The following is a 17,892-nucleotide window of genomic DNA, read 5'->3' as shown; positions in this document are numbered from 1 at the left end:
TGACTTTTTAAATCAAAATCAAAACTCTATTAAAATAAACGTTTTCCTGGTTCTAGAGTATGAACATATGGTTAGCAATTAGGAAAGAAAAGACAGAATGTTAAAAAAATTGTAAGTAGTCAATCTAATTTATCTGAGGTGACTATTCTTTTGTTTGTTGGTTTGTTTTTGCTTTTGTTTTGCTTTCTTTTATTCTAGGCTATACCCAATAATGCTGAGGGCTTACTCCTGGCTTGGTGTGCATGAATTATTCCTAAAAGACCTCGGGAACCACATGGGGTGCAGGGGATTAAACCTGGGTCAGCCACATCACAGGCAAAGCTAGATCCCTTCCTGCTGTGCTATCACTCCACCCACCTGAGTATCATTCTAAAAGTTTCTATGTTCTTTGCCAGGTATTTTTCCTACAGTAACTTAAAATACTATAGTTCCTATAGAGCTAACAATGGTTACATGAGTAAATGTTTCTAAGTTTTAGGTATACTATGTCACTGACTTATGGGCTGGAGCGATAGCACAATGGGTGGGGCATTTGCCTTGCATGCAGCCCACCGGGGTTCATTTCCCAGCATCCCATATGGTCCCCTGAGCACCGCCAAGAGTAATTCCTGAGTGCAGAGTCAGGAGTAACCCCTGAGCATCGCCAGGTGTGACCCAAAAAATGCAAAAAAAAAAAAAAAAAAAAAAAAGAAAACAATGTCACTGACTTATAATCAACCAGTGTACACACACCACCAAACTGACACTATCCCCCTATCATTAAGCATACATACATATATATACATATATGTATACATACATATATATACATACATATAGGGCCCTTTTTATTAGCTTGTTACCTTTAGTCTAAGGATTTGTTTTCATTAGACATTGTCTATTTCCTTGTTCTATTTCTTCATATACAACATATTGATGAAATAATGCAATATTTCTCCATTTCTCTTGCTGATTTATTTCACTTAAGATGCTAATTTTTAGTTTCTATTATAGCAAAATGCAAGATTTCATCATTTTTATAGCTTAGGACTTCATTATACATATATTTGTGTGTATAAGATATATGTGTATACACACATGTATATTTCTTTATCTACTCATTGGACATATGGGCGGTTTCAAAATTTTGGCTACTGAAAATAACATTATAGGGGTTAGAGTGGTAGTACAGCAGGCAGAGTGTTTACCTTACACGTGGCTGACCTGGCTTAGATCCCCAGTATCCTATATGGCCCCCCAAGCACCGCCAGAAGTGATTCCTGAGTGCAGAGCCAGAAGGAACTCCCGAGCACTCCGGTATGGCTCCCAAACACACAAACAAAAACCCAAGCAAATAAATGAAGATATATGTGCATCTGTCTCTGTTTTGCTTGCTAGATTCCTAGGAGTGGAAGTGCTGGATCACATGGTAGCTCAGAATTTTTTTTTTTTGAATTTATTTATTTTTAATTAGTGAATCACCGTGAGGGTACAGTTACAGATTTATATACTTTTGTGCTTATGCTTCCCTCATACAAAGTTCGGGTACCCATCCCTTCACCAGTGCCCATACTCCACCACCAGTATACCCAGCATCCCTCCCACCCTCCCCAATCCCATCTCCCCCCACCCCACCCTGCACTGTGGCAGGGCATCCCCTTCTGTTCTCTCTCTCTAATTAGTTGTTGAGGTTTGCAATAAAGGTGTTGAGTGGCCATTGTGCTCAGTCTCTAGCCCTCATTCAACCCGCAACTCCCTTCCCCCATATGGCCTTCGACTACATTATAGTTGGTGATCCCTTCTCTGAGTTGCCCTTTCCCCAGAATGTGAGGCCAGCCTCCAAGCCATGGAGTCAACCTCCTGGTGCTTATTTCTACGATTCTTGGGTGTTAGTCTCCCACTCTGTTATTCTATATGCCATAGATGAGTGCAATCTTTCTATGTCTGTCTCTCTCTTTCTGACTCATTTCACTTAGCATGAATCTTTTCATGCCGATCCACTTAAATACAAAATTCATGACCTCCTTTTTACTGACAGCTGCATAGTATTCCATTGTATAGATGTACTGAAGTTTCCTCAACCAGTTATCCATTCTAGGGCATTCGGGTTTTTTCCAGATTCTGGCTATTGTAAACAGTGGGCAGCTCAGAATTTTATGTTTTTGAAAAATCACAATACTGTTTTTCATGGAAGCAGTAACAATTTATGCACCTAACACATCTCCACTACTAGCACATGTCATTTCTAATGATTTTTATTATAAGTACTTTTGAATTGCTTTAACTTAAATTTCTCTGATCAGAGGTTATGAAAAAACTTTTATGTACCTGCTGGTCATCTGTATGTCTTCTTTGGAGAAGCAACTGTTCATCTCTATAGATCTGCCCCTCAACCACTTTACAGTTGTTGAATCTGTTGCTGCTGTGGAATGTTTTGAATATTTTCTATGTTTTAATATTAGCCCTTGGTCATGGTGAATGAACTTCCCACCCAGTAGTGTGTCTTCTTGCTTCCATGGTAGTTGCTTTTGCAGTGCTGAACTTTTAAATTTGATATAGTCTTATTTGCTGATGCTATCGTGTTTTTCTTGTCATTGAAGTACAATCAATGAAGATCTCTCTAAAGCAAATCATTGAGTATATTACCAAAGCTTTCTTCTATGTAATTTATAGATTTGCATAAAACATGCAAGTCCTTAATCCATTTTTAGTTAGCTTTTGCACATGGCTTGAGATAGCTATTCAAATTCATATTTTTGAATGGGGTTAACCAGTTTTCCAAATACCATTTGTCTTTCCTTTCTCCATTTTATGCTCTTAGCTCTTTACTGTAAATAAACTATCCATATATCTTTGGATTTATTTCTGCACTCTAAGATCTATACCATAGACCTGAGGATGTGCTGTACTTTAATATTAATGTTTTGATTATATAGTTTTATACTATAGTTTAAAGTTGGAAAACAAAATGCCAGCAGGTTTTCTTCTCTCAGAATTCAACTGCAAATGTATAGGTCCCTCTAAATATCTAGAACCACATTGTAATTTCTTCCATTATATCTTAAGACACTAGTGAGACAAATTCACTGTATCACTGTTGTCCTGCTGCTCACTGATTTGCTCAGGCGGGCACCAAAAACATCTCCATTCATCCTTGTTGTGTTCAGAGTCAGGGGAATTAGGCCCATTATTACTGTTTTTGGCATATTAAATACACCATGGGTAGCTTGCCAGGCTCTGCCATGCAAGATTCTGCATCTCTTTCTTCCGGGAGGTTTGTTTTATAGTCTCCGGATCTTGGACGTCGATGAGATTACATGGTGCCGGGGGCAGTTTGTGGGTGTGACTGCCAAGCTACTGGAAAACTGGGAATCTGGGTGGAGGAGGCCCAGTCCTGATCCAAATAGGCTTGGAGTTCTCAGCCACGGGCCCCGCATACCTGGGTTCCTCTGCCAGTTCCTTCATGCGTGAGGCATGTCTGAGCATGTGGAGAGTGGCCTTGAGCATGGCTGCAGCTGGGTTCTGGAGGTTTTCACCTGCAGGGGCTCTGCTTGGGGCGGGGAGGAAAACTCAACCCGCCTCCCTCTGAGGTGCCCCGGTAAAGACAGACTGGCGCAGGGGCAGGAGATAGTGAGAAAAATTAAATCTCTGAATGAGCTATTGCAAGGGTAAGAGAAAGGGTCAAGCTTTCCCAACTTTGCAATCTCCAGCAACTCCCAGAACCTGCCCAAATGCCCATGTCTAGGAAGAATATGAAGAGCGGCCACACCGGACCTGATGAGAACAAAGTTAGGCTCCAGGGAGGCTAAAAGGACAGAGAACAGGAAAGACCGCCACCCTGCAGGAACACTGGTCGGCGATTCTCAACAGAGAAATGGCTCTTCACGCAGAAACAGCAAACACAGTTCAGGAGTGGGTCTACCTCCACAGCAGGCGTGTGTAAAGCTGTGGGGTCAGAGCACTTACAGAGCGTTTGTCCACCTCTGCCCCTTGCTGGCCTTGGAGACACGCAGTGAGCTTCTTGTGTGTGCTGTGTGACACCTGTTTCACCAGCTCCAGCCGCTTCTCCACCTGCAGGAAGAGGAGAGGTCTTCATTAGGGGGGAGGACAAGGGTCTGAGAAAAGGGTGTCAATGGAGTGATCATCACCAAGACAGAGCCACAGAGACAGAACTACTGAGGAGGCAGCATCCAACAGCAGGGAATAGTAGGCAATGATGCGGAGAAAAAGCTGGGGGAAGTCTCCCGAAAGCCAGAGATGTGGGCCAGGGGTAAAGATATATGTGGCAAAGCCCCGCCAGGAGTGATTCCTCAGTGCAGAGGTAACAGTCGGCCCCGAGAACTGCCAGGTATGGCCCCCAAATCAACACCACCAACAAAATGAAGGTGCTATTGTGAAGGCCAAAGGCTGTATGTAGAGCAGTTTAAATAGCATTGGAATGACTTAGGGTTAAAATGGGAAGACGCTTTGGTGTCAAGTTTAAGGACAGTAGCAACCTTACCTGAAGAAGATCTTCACTTAAAACTTCTGTCTTCTCTGCCCTAAAGAGAAACAATTGGAAATAAATCAGGAACATGGTCTGTATTTCTGTTTTATTTGCAGTGAGACTAGGAAAATTGCAACAGTAGCAGCAGAAATTCCCAGCAAGAAAAAATACAATGTTGGAATTTATCAGAAACCTTAAATAACCAACACTATGGCAAACCAGACACTGAAGAGTCTGCTACACATTAGAACTGAAAAAAAGGACAATAAACACATTTGTTTTGTTTTCATTATGAAATTAGAGCTATAGAATCAAGTAGGTTCCCTTAAATATTGATGTGGCCTCCCCCAATAAAGCAAGCAAAAAAGTAATAGCTCTGAGAAGAATTAAAAAAACAGCAAAATAGACAGTAATTCTGAAGAAAATAAAAATTTGGGAAGTATTGCATTCCCTGACTTCAAATAATACAATAAAGTGATAGTAAAAAAATTAAAAGTGTGTGGTACTGAAATAAAGATAGGCTGACAGAGCAATGGAATAGAATTAAAAATGCAGAAATAAGCTTCAGATTTATGGGAAATAAAATCTATAACAAAGAAGTTTGGCGCATGAAGTGGAGGAAGAAAGTTTCTTTGATAAAGAATGTTAGGAAATCTGGAAAGCCACATTCAAGAAGAGAAAAAAGAAAAGACAGAGGTAAAGAGAGAGAGACAGAGAGAGAGAGACAGGGAGGGAGAGAGAGAGAGAAAGAGAGAGAGAGAGAGAGGATCCAAATCTTAATGCCATTTGCAAAAGTTACCTTAAGGTTGATTAAAGAACTTGAAATAAGACCAGAACCCATAATACATTGACAAAAACATAAGCAAAACTCTTCAGGATATGGGTGGGGAAATAGTACAAGAGTTTCGAGTCCTGGCACCACATGGTCCCCCCCATCATTGCAGTGCTGGAGGCTCCCAGCGGGCTGGCCCAAGTACTTGGTCTGGTGCAGCATAGCATCTTTAGGTCTTTGTGCTAAACTGATGACCTGATTGGCCAAGAACTGCTGGTGGAGAGCCCAGAACTCCTGAGCAAATAGCTGGTAGACCTCCCCCCACCCCAACTCACACACCAAAAGAAAGTTCCAGAATATAGATCTCAGAGTGTCTTCATTGATTTGATGCCAGAGAAAAAGAGAACAAAATCAAAAATGAACAAATGGGACTACACCAAGCTAAAACGTTTCACATGGCAAAGAAAGTTGCCTAGCAAATAGAAGAAAATATTTGCACATACAATATATCAGATAAAAGGCTAATAATATTCAAGATACACAAAGCACTCACAAACCTCAATCACACAAAAATAATAACCTCAATAAAAATTGGGAGAGGAGTTAAACAGACACTTCTTCCAAGAAAACATATGAAAGTCCTACAGTAGGCATATGAAAAATGTTCCTCATTTTTTTTCTCAGGGAAATGCAAATCAAAACAACAATAAGATATCACCTTACACACTCCAAATGGTATATATCAAAAGACACAACCATGTGCTGGCACAACTGGACAACCACATGCAAAAAAATGGGTTTAGACCTTGACCTGACACCATGCACAAAAGTCAGATCAAAATGGATTAAAGACCTCAACATTAGACCACAAACCATAAGGTACATTGAAGACAATGTCGGCGAAACCCTCCACGATATTGAAGATAAAGGTATCTTCAAAGGTGGCACGGAACTAAGCAATCTAGTAAAAACAGAGATAAACAAATGGGACTACATTAAACTAAAAAGCTTCTGCACCACAAGAGATACATTGACCAGAATCCAAAGACTATCCACAGAATGGGAAAGGATATTTACACAATACCCATCAGATAAGGGGTTGATATCAATGGTATATAAAGCACTGGTTGAACTCTACAAGAAGAAAACATCCAACCCCATCAAAAAATGGGGCGAAGAAATGAACAGAAACTTTACCAAGGAAGAAATACGAATGGCCAAAAGGCACATGAAAAAGTGCTCTGCATCACTAATCATCAGAGAGATGCAGATCAAAACAACCATGAGATACCACCTCACACCACAGAGACTAGCACACATCCAAAAGAACAAAAGCAACCGCTGTTGGAGAGGATGTGGGGAGAAAGGGACCCTTCTTCACTGCTGGTGGGAATGCCGACTGGTTCAGCCCTTCTGGAAAACAATTTGGACGATTCTCAAAAAATTAGATATTGAATTCCCATTTGACCCAGCAATACCACTGTTGGGAATATATCCCAGAGAGGCAAAAAAGTACAATCGAAACAACATCTGCACATGTATGTTCATCGCAGCACTGTTTACAATAGCCAGAATCTGGAAAAAACCCGAATGCCCCAGAACGGATGACTGGTTGAGGAAACTTTGGTACATCTATACAATGGAATACTATGCAGCTGTTAGAAAAAAGGAGGTCAAGAATTTTGTAGTCAAGTGGATGGGCATGAAAAGTTTCATGCTGAGTGAAATGAGTCAGAAAGAGAGAGACAGACATAGAAAGATTGCACTCATCTATGGTATATAGAATAACAGAGTGGGAGACTATCACCCAAGAACTGTAGAAATAAGTACCAGGAGGTTGACTCCATGGCTTCGAGGCTGGCCTCACGTTCCGGGGAAAGGTCAACTCAGAGAAGCGATCACCAACTACATTGTAGTCGAAGGCCATGTGGGGGAAGGGTGTTGCGGGCTGAATGAGGGCTAGAGACTGAGCACAGAGGCCACTCAACACCTTTATTGCAAACCACAACAGCTAATTAGAGAGAGAGAACAGAAGGGAATGCCTTGCCACAGTGGCAGGGTGGGGTGGGGGGGAGATGGGATTGGGGAGGGTGGGAGGGACGCCGGGTTTACGGGTGGTGGAGAATGGGCACTGGTGAAGGGATGGGTTCCCGAACTTTGTATGAGGGAAGTATAAGCACAAAAGTGTATAAATCTGTAACTGTACCCTCACGGTGATTCTCTAATTAAAAATAAATAAATTAAAAAAAAAAAAAAACACAACCATGGAGGGGAGCAGAAAATCGAATAGAGTGTGTGGTGTGGAAATGTATGCATGAGATGCTATTTAATTATAAATAATTATTATTTATTATTATAATAAAATATTTATCTATCAATAATAATGATAAATGGTTCAGTACTGTAAGTTGTGGTGCCTCAAATAATTCAAAACAATCAAACAAAATGACTGGAATCGATGGTGTTGGGGGTGATGTGGTATAAAAGGACTCATTCACTGTTGGTGGGGCTATCTATCTTCTGCTTCAGCCTCAATGAAAAGCAGCTAGGTGCTGGATATTAACCCTAAATGTTTTAGGCTTCAGCAGTGGATTGCCCCTTTTTCTCCTCCCAGAGAAGCTTACACTGCTCTTTTGAGCATCCCTAATCCCCTGAGTCCACCTTTAACCTTTTCTTTGTGTTTTACATTTCATTGTCACAGTGTCACAAGTCAATCTTGGTGACTTATAAACCAAAACATTCTTGTAATTCTGGATTTTGTATTTGTAGTGAATTACTTGCTTTTTCTATTTCCCCTATATCCTTTTCAGATTTCACTATGGAGCAATGTTCTTTGCTTAAACACAGAAAGACCTTAATGCTATGCTCTTAATCTTTGGGAGTTCATTGACTGAAATATAGCTATTCCTGGATATCTGTCATAATTACTTGACTCAGGCTTCGATTGCTGCAGTTCCTAACACCCCAAAAGGGAGGTCCTGCCATGGGACTGGTATGGGCACCCCAAGGCGAGTGGCGAAGCTACCCCGGCATCAAAATGGGTCAGTCCAAAAGAGCAAAAAATGCATGGTCTTGATGTAAGCTGTTTTGACTTAAGCGACAGGACCCCCATGAACTGACTTGAGGACTAGGTCTGGGACTTAAGATAAAAGCCTAGCTTGCTCTCAGAGCCCAGAGAATGAAGTTTTGAGAACTTTATTTATTTTTTAATTTTTAAATTAGTGAATCACCGTGAGGTACTGTTACATACTTACAAATGTTCGTGTTTGTGTTTCAGTCATACAATGATCGGTTACCCATCCCTCCACCAGTGCCCATTCTCCACCACCAATGATCTCAGTATCCCTCCCACCCCCCCTGCCCCCTCCCCCTCCCCACCCTGCCTCTGTGGCAGGGCATTCCCTTTTGTTCTCTCTCTCCTTTGGGGTATTGTGGTTTGCAATAGAGGTATTGAGTGGCCATCATGTTTCGCCTATAGTCTATTTTGGCAGTTCCCAACCCGAGCAGGTCCTCCCAGCACCCTTTACTTGGTGTTCCCTTCTCTGAGCTGCCTTTTCCTCCAGCATGTAAGGCCGGCTTCCAAGCTGTAGGGTTAACCTCCTGGTCCTTATCTCTACTGCTCTTGAGTGTTAGTCTCCTATTCTGTTACTTTATATTCCACAGATGAGTGCATTCTTTCTATGTCTGTCCCTCTCTTTCTGACTCATTTCAGGATCTTTATTTCTTACTGTGTTTATCCAAACGATTTCAAGTAATGGTCAGAAATAGAATTAATTGTTTGACTTAATTGTTTGATATATATGACTAGAGGGAAAGAGAAAAGCAATACAGATATCATTTGGAGAAAGTGTGTCTTCTTGAGTTTATCTCCCCCAGAGAATTGCCTCTGCTGGAATGTTTTACCTCTGTAAATCACACAGACATGCAGTCCTATACCTCTGACCCCCTCATATGTTCTATAAGTATGCTAGCAGCTCTGCATTAAACGGGCCATTTTCACCATCAGGCTGTGGTTCCTGTCTCTCTGTCTCTCTGCTGGGGAGGCTTGAGGAGGAAGGGAGGTGACTCTTGGCCACTGAATGCACGCATCATACAGCACCCACATATTTTGTGAACTCACAGTTAGGGAATTTCTCATAAAAGAAGAAGAGAACTTCCAAATGACCCAGAAATTCCACTTCTCTTGGCATCTATCTCCAACAAAAACATTCATTTGAAAAGATATATTTATACCTTTGTTCATTACAGCACTTAGTAGTACAACAGCCAGAATATGGAAACAACCTAAATGTTCATCAACAGATGATGGGATAAAGAACTGTGTACATACAAAACGGAATACTAAACAAGTCTTAAAAAAGATGAAATCTTGTATTCTGCTGCAAAATGGATAGAACTAGAGAGCAAAGTAAGTCAGAGGCAAAAGGATAAATGCCAGATGATCTCATTCATCTGCAGAATAAAGTGCGACCAAATACGGAAAAAAAGGTACCAAACAATGATAAACCTTTTGTCTTGGATTACAACACTGATGACTGGACTAGCAGTCACAGGGGATGTCTACTGGTAAAGGGGCATTGCCACTTTGTTGTTGGTAGGATGCAGTAGCTTCATATAGTAAGACCATAAACTCTGGCACTAAGATAGTCATCTAATCCAAACTATAATTAAAAAGAAAAAGAAAACTTTAAAAGGAAGAAAACAGGCAAACAACAGGTACCACCAGACACATGAAATGGCACAGTAAATAATCACCCGATCACAGATCTCAGGCCTGGAGTTAAAGAATATGGAGATCTGAAAAAAATCAAGGAGTGCAGACACATCAACAAGTCAATCCTAGTCGCTGGAGCAGGACAGAGAGAGGACTGACTTAGCAAGATAGAAAATGTATACACAATCACTGCTCAAATCAATCACCACAGTAAAGCTGTTGTCCTAACACATTCCTAAATACAAAAGCTAAATTGGGAACCCAGCTTTCTACCATTGCTCCCCATCCTTCATAACAAGGCAAACCACCTGCTTCTTTGCACTGACTAATGTACAGGGTTGAGCTGGGACATTATGACTGCAGCACAGCAGCAACGGAAGTCACGTAAATCTTACGGACATAGACCCTTACCTGAAGTTGATACAACATGTCTCCCGCTCCACAGTGGGACTGTATCAGAGGACATGCAACAATAAAAGGCCACCCTCTTCCAGGAGGAATACAGTGATCATAACGCACTCCTACTTTTCCGACCCAAGACAGCAGTGAAGGTCTACCAAGGAGCCAGAATCCCCTCTTCTAGTCATGAGAAACAAGCTCCCTCTTACAAACTGGGAAATCTGGATTTACAATCCCTGGGCAATAAAAGAGCAAAACTCTTTCTCCTAATAAAGCACTATCGGAAAAGACCAGTCGGGGGTAAGAAAAGATTTAGAAACTGGAAAGGTAGCACTTGCTGAGTTCAACTCCTGACATCTCATAGGGTCACCTGAGCCCAGACAGGAGAGAACCCTGAGCACAAATGGATATGGGCAAAAATTTTTAAAAGAGTAAACAATATAAAACAACTTCAAGCTATCATTAAAAATTACTCATCAATTTCTTTAAAAAGAAAAACTTCCAACCAAATGAAATTTTATGTAGTTTTATTATTTTTTTCTGTTACATTTGCCAAGTGGACTGATATCAACCGTGTGTTTTAGGCTTCATCTGTGAATTGCCCCTTTCTCCTCCAAGAGAAGCTTACCATGCCCTTGCTAACATCCCTAATTTGGTTAAAGTCTATCTTCAACCTTTCCTTCATGTTGGATATTAACTCTAAGTGCTTTAGGCTTCATCAGTCAACTGCCCCCTTTCTTCCTCCCAGAGAAGTTTAACATGCCCTTGCCAGCATCCCTAACTTAAAATCTATCTTTAACCTTTCCCTTGTATTTTACTGCTCATTGTCACAGTGCCCCATCCAGTCTTGATTACTTATAAGCCAAAACTCTCTGGTAATTCTGAACTTGTATTTGTGCTGCTTTGTATTTGAAGTGCTGTATATTTGTACCTGCTTTTCAATTTCCCCTATAACCTTTTTACATTTTACCATAGAACAATGTTCTTTGGTTAAACACAGATAGACCATTAATGCTATGCTCCTTATATTTGGGAGTTGATTGACTCTGCTCAATCAAAGAAAAATATCTTTTCTTTGACTGACTCTCAATCAAAGAAAAATATGTGCTCCTGGGCATAATTACTTGGTCATAATTACTTGACTCAGGCTTCAGTTGCTGCAGTTCCTAACACCCCAAAAGGGAGGTCCCACCGTGGGACTGGGATAGACCTGGGGCGAGTGGCAAAGCTACCCGGCATCAAAATAGGACACTGAAGAAGGCATAAATGCATGGTCTTGATGCAAGCTGTTACAGCCTAAGAGACAGGACCCCCATGGGGAAGGACAAGCTGAACTGGCCTGAGGACTCAGTCTGGGATTTATGATACAAGACTTTCTTGCTCTCAGAGCTCAGAGCACTAAGTGTTAAAAGCCATGCTTGGTCTCAGCCCAGAGAACTAAGTGGGGATGCTTGTCTATTACTGTGTTTATCCAAACAAGTGCAGGTATTGACAACTTATACAACTAGAGAGAAAGCAATGTAGATGTCCCTTGGAGATAGAGGGTCCTCTTGAGTTGATCTCCCCAAGAGAATTTCCTCTGCTGAATGTTTACCTATGTAAATGACCAATCACACCTATGTCCTTACCTCAACCCCCCTTTAGATGTTCTGTAAATATGCTAGCAACTCCACATTAAATGGGCCATTTTCACCATCAGACTGTGGTCTCCTGTCTCCCTGTCTCTCTGTCTCTCTGCTGGGGAGACCTGGAGAGGCAGGGAGTCAGGGAGACAGCTCTGGGCCACCGAACACACACACACGTGCAGCAGCAGCAGCCCCTGTGATTTATTTTGTGAACTCACAAATACCTTTTGAGGTCCAAATACTGCCTCTATGATTGTCAGTGTATTTTGTGTATTCTTATCTAATTTCAAGGCCTTTGAACAACTGCGAATTGACTTCTGTGTATGAAGTGAGACACCAGAACTTCCTTCCTTCCTTCCTTCCTTCCTTCCTTCCTTCCTTCCTTCCTTCCTTCCTTCCTTCCTTCCTTCCTTCCTTCCTTCCTTCCTTCCTTCCTTCCTTCCTTCCTTCCTTCCTCCCTTCCTTCCTCCCACTCTCCTTCCCACTCTCCCTCCTTCCCTCTACTTATCCAGTTTTCCCAACACCAAACTTCATGTACTTGGCTCTTTTGTCATAGATTAGCTGTCAATATATCTGAGGAATTATGATTAGATTCTCAAATTTAACCCTTAAAAGTTAAGGTAGGGCTGGGCATTTGCCTTGCACACGGTCGACCCGGGTTCAATCCCTGGCATCCCATCTGCTCCCCAAGCACAGCCAGGAGTAATTACTGAGTACAGAGCCAGGAGTAACCCCTGAGCACTCAAAGATGCAAAAAGCAAAAAAAAAAAAAAAAAAAAGAAAAGTGAAGATAGTCCAACAGTCTAACCTTACTTCAATAGCATGCTTTTTAGATTACAATAGCATTGTAGTATAGTTCCAAGTTATATACTATAATATCTACCAATTTATTATTTCTCAGAAAGAATTTGGCTATTTATGGTGTTTTATGACCCCACACAAATTTTATTAGTGACTGTTCTAAGTCCATGAAAAATGCCACCAGGAATTTATAGGGATTAAGCTGAGTCTATACAATAATTTAGTAGGATGTCATTTGACAATTTTGATTTTTCCAATCTATTAACATGGAAAACATTTATATTTCCTAAGGTCCTCTTCTGTTTCTTTAAGTGATGCATACTTCTCCAGGCAAAATTCTCTCACCTGTATTGTTCACTTGATTCCTAGATATTTGACAGAGACATTGTGTCTCTTTCTCTTCTAGTTCACTACTTGCATGTACAATGGTTTTTTTTTTGTGTGTGTGTGTGTGTGTGTGTGTGTGTGTGTACTGAATTTACAATTTTGCTGTACTGGTTAATTCTTAATGAAATAATTTTTAAAATATTTCCTTTATAATCCAGAATAAACCAATGTCAACTATATGGCTCAGCAGCTGAAAGAGGTTTACACAGCTCAGTAAGAAGCTGAAATAGGTTTGTGCAGCCCAATAAACAGGTGAAATAAATTTAAAATTAAAAGGAAAGAAGAGAGAACAAGTTCAAATGACTTGAGCACATTTGAGGCCCTGAGTTGTGGTCCTTGGTACTAAATGCCTTCCCTTCAATCTCTGACATAATCACTATCTATTGTACTGGTGGCACCACAGCACTGCAGAGAACAATGGGTGTAGTTCCCACAACAATTAAAGGAAGAATCAAGCTAACAAAATATAAAGGCTGTCTACAAAGAAAATAAAAACATACAGAAACATCTGAAATGATAAAATTAGGAAAGGTTTTTGGATATAAGATCAATGAAGCAACATCAATATAACCAGTAAATACTCAGAAGTATTTATCAAATACCTAAAAATATTTATCAAAAATAAGAAACTCGGAATACATTTTAGCAAATAATGGAAATTATATTTATGGATAAAAGGGGGAACAAAACACATAAAAAATATAAATCAAAAGACATACTTTATAAGAATTATGTAAACACATCAGTCCTTTTATCAATACAATGTTAATAAAATTTTTTAATTTAAATTTTATTAAAGAACTGTGATCTACTAAGTTATTGATATTTGAATTCTAGGCATAGAATATATCAACATTAATCCCACCACCAGAGTCAGCTTTCCTCCACCAGTATACCCAAATCCCCTCCCCATCTCGACTCCTGCCCATCCCTGCCTGCAAACTTGCCAGTTACATTATAAAGTGTCAGTAGTTTGTAGTTTAGATTCATGTTTTCAGTTTTGTTGAGTCTGTGGTTTGGATACCACTCTACCACTCACCCACATTACCAGTATATCTGAACCCTGATGGCTATTCACTGATTACTTCCCATTCTCTTCTTCCCCTCCTTGAATTTATATATATATATATATATATATATATATATATATTTAAATTTAAAGGCCAGAGAAATAGTACAGAAGACAGGGCCCTTATCTTATAGGCGGGCAACCCGGATCTGATTCTGGCATCCCATAAAGTCCCCAAGCATTACCAGGAGTAATCCCTGAATGCAGAGTCAAAATAATCCCTGAGCTTTGCTGGGTTTGTCAAAAAGAATAAGGAAAAGAAAAAAAGCTGGCTTTAGTTCAACACCCCCACACCACCATTCCCCTCAGCACTGGCATGAATGCTCTCTGGACACAGACTCAAGGAGCAGCCCCTGAGTGCCACTGAGTCCCCCCACTGCCCCCACGAAAGGATTTTTTAATTTAATGAGCTGAATTTAAAATTCACACAGAAAGACCTTAGAGGAAAAACACAGGACTATATATAAGAAAAAGTGATTGAAGGAACTTTTTTACCAGATTTTATAGAGTTCAAAATCAAACACCACTAAAAGAAAATACAAAGGAATGAATACACATGAAGTAAGATTCTTTTTTTTAAATTACTTTATTTTTAAATTTTATTTTAATGAATTGTCATGAGATACAGACTTATAGACTTTCATGATTGCGTTTCTGTCAAACAATGTTCAGGTACCCATCCCTCCACCAGTGCCCATTCTCCACCACCAATGTTCCCAGCATCCCTCCTCCCACCCCCACCCCTTCCCACCTCCAGCAGCCATCATGTTTAGTCCATAGTCTGCTTTCAAAGTGCATCTACTATCCTGAGTAATCCCTCCAACCATCATTTATTTAGTGCTCCTCTCTCGATCCCAGCTACTTTTTCCCCCAGTGCAAGAGATCAGCTAGCAAGCCGTGGGATAGTCCTCTTGACCCTTATTTCAACACTCCTTACGTGTTAGTCTCCTATTATGTACTTTATATTCCAGAAATGAGTGCAGTCATTCTATATCTGTGCCTCTTTTTCTGACTCATTTCACTTAGCATGATACTCTCCATGTGATCCATTTATATGCAAATTTCATGACTTCATCTTTTCTAATAGCTGCATAGTATTCCATTGTATAGATATACCAAGGTTTCTTCAACCAGTCGTCTGTTCTCGGGCACTTTGGGTTTTTTCCAGATTCTAGCTATTGTAAATAGTGCTGCAATAAATATACAAGTTCATATGTCATTTCTACTGTAATTTTTTGCATCTCCGGGATATATTCCCAGAAGTGGTACTGCTGGGTCAAATGGGAGCTTTATTTCTAGTTTTTTGAGAAATGTCCATATTGTGTAAGATTCTTTTAGAGGCGGATAATTACAACACCTTCACTGGATGGCAGAGGACTTTCCAACCCATATTGAGAAAGCCATAGAAGTATCTAAGGAGTTACTTAAAGGAGATAACCTGTAGATTTGGCTTACAGGTCACTACAGAGTGACAATGGGACTTCTTTTACTTAGAAATCATCTGGGATTTCGTCTTTGCTTTAAAGATGAATCATCAATTCCATACAGCCTGGCATCCCCAATCATCAGGAAAAGTAGAGAAATTTAATCACAACCTTAAAAAGGGTATTAGGGAAGTTGTGTCAAGAAAGCTCTGAGTTATGGTTTTCCCTGTTGCCTATAGCCCTTCTCAGATACAGAATAGCACCAAGAGCAAAATTTCAACCTTGTCCCTTTGAACTGCTATACAGGATATCCATTATAACCACAGATTTCTTATTAGATTCAAAAAGTTAAGAATCGAAGTATTATTATTAATCTGGGACAAGTTCAGCAGGCAATTCAGGTGTGTAGAATGCTGTTTTGTTTCACTCGAATAAAGGATTACCTCCAAACAGAATTCAGCCTGGTCATTGGGTCTTGTTAAAAATTTGGAAGGCTGGATCCCCTTCAGACACACTGTTGCCTAAGTAAGTGGAAGGGACCTTACCAAGCTATCCTGAGCACAACCGTGACTGTGAAATTGAAGAGAATTTCTAGTTGACTTCATCTTTCTGGGATAAGGTCAGTTCCATTTACACCAAGCAGTGATGAGATTCCGACAAAAAATGAGGCAACCTACTCCTGGGAACCCACTGAGGACCTAAAATTTTAAAGAAAAACTAGAAAATACCATTGCCTGTTATCAAAAAGCTAAGTATTATGTCTCTTTATCTGAAACGGCTCCTAATAATGATTGGTATGCAGCCACCAGAAACAGGGTGAACACATTCCCACAGTGCGCCCACCAGTATGCAAAGAAGGAAAACAGAGTATGCCCCTATAGAGCACCCAGCTGTGTTGGTGGGTGTGCTCACTTCAAACAACAGACTGTGCAGCTCTTTAAGAGCTCATAAATCTTTATAAGAAACTATTTGTTTCTTTAAATATCTCTATTACCAGGTCCAGTGTAAGTGAATGGCCCAGTGTTTCCATGTCCACTAGAGAATATGGACACAAGTCCTTTTCTAGCAACCAAACTCATGGTTAAGGAATAACTTTTTGCTCTTATAATCATCGCACTGTTGCACTGTTTCATTGTAATCCAGTTATTCATCGATTTGCTTGAGCGGGCACCAGTAATGTCTTCATTATGAGACTTGTTACTGTTTTGGGCATATCGAATACACCACACTTAGCTTGCCAGGCTCTGCTATGTGGACGGGATACTCTTGGTAGCTTGCCGGGCTCTCCAAGAGGGACAGAGGAATCGAACCCTCGAAACCTGGTTGGCCACATGCAAGGCAAACACCCTACCTGCTGTACTATCGCTCCAATCCTTATAGTCATAGAAAAGAAAAAAACGTTGTTTTGGTTCTATTTTTTCCCACTATGGGAAGTGGATGAAGATAAGAGCACTGAAGTCTCAACACGGAATATCTACCTATATAATCTCCCTGAAAAAAAGTTGAGGGGAAATGTTGAGGATGTTTAATGAGTTCAAAGAAACAATGAAATGGAAAGATAATAAAATACAGAAGGATATGAAGACAAATGGAAAAACTACAAGCCAAAGTGTTAAAATTCAAAAATTGGGGGGTGAAATAAAAAACTAAATGGAAGGCTTCAACAGTAGAGTAATAGCAATTGAGGACAGAATCAGTGAGTACCAAGAAGAGATGGAGAAAACATCCTGGAAACAGCAGAAGATGGAAAAAGACCTCAAAATAAATGAAAGGTAGACAAGAGAAATTTGGAATGAATTCAAGATGAATCACGTAAGAGTCACCAGATTCCAAGAGGGGCAGGAAGACAATCCCAATACAAAAGTACTATCCACTTCCATTTCTAATTTTTTTTTTTTTGCTTTTTGGGTCACACCCGGCGATGCACAGGGGTTACTCCTGGCTTTACACTCAGGAATTACTCCCGGCAGTGCTCAGAATCGAACCCGGTTCAGCCGCGTGCAAGGCAAACGCCCTACCCGCTGTGCTATTGCTCCAGCCCCCCATTTCTAATTTTTTGAGAAGCGTCCACACTGTTTTCCAAAAGGGCTGAACCAGTCAGCATTTCAACCAGGAGTGAAGGAGAGTCCCTTTCTCCCCACATCCACACCAACACTAGTTGCTTTTGTTCTTTTGGATGTGGGCTAGTCTCTGTGGTGTGAGGTGATATCTCACTGTTGTTTTGATCTGCATCTCC

General features: G+C 40.5%; 1 protein-coding gene across 5 annotated transcripts in view; it reads right to left on the bottom strand.

Moving 5' to 3' along the window:
• Nucleotides 1–17,892, bottom strand: part of ARHGAP44 (Rho GTPase activating protein 44) — a 195,358-nt gene that overhangs the window by 105,184 nt on the left and 72,282 nt on the right. For all 5 annotated transcript variants that reach the window (XM_004603890.3, XM_055143123.1, XM_055143126.1 and 2 more), the window contains exons 2-3: nt 4,481–4,520; nt 3,946–4,050 (exon numbers count right to left, since the gene is read on the bottom strand). In XM_004603890.3, coding sequence (XP_004603947.3) covers nt 3,946–4,050; nt 4,481–4,520 — 145 coding nt within the window. The remainder of the gene's footprint in view (nt 1–3,945; nt 4,051–4,480; nt 4,521–17,892) is intronic.

This window comes from Sorex araneus, chromosome 6, assembly GCF_027595985.1.
Source record: "Sorex araneus isolate mSorAra2 chromosome 6, mSorAra2.pri, whole genome shotgun sequence".
NCBI classification, from domain to species: domain Eukaryota; kingdom Metazoa; phylum Chordata; class Mammalia; order Eulipotyphla; family Soricidae; genus Sorex; species Sorex araneus.
Note: the sequence above shows the minus strand (reverse complement) of the source record. Positions and strands in the feature narration are given on the sequence as shown.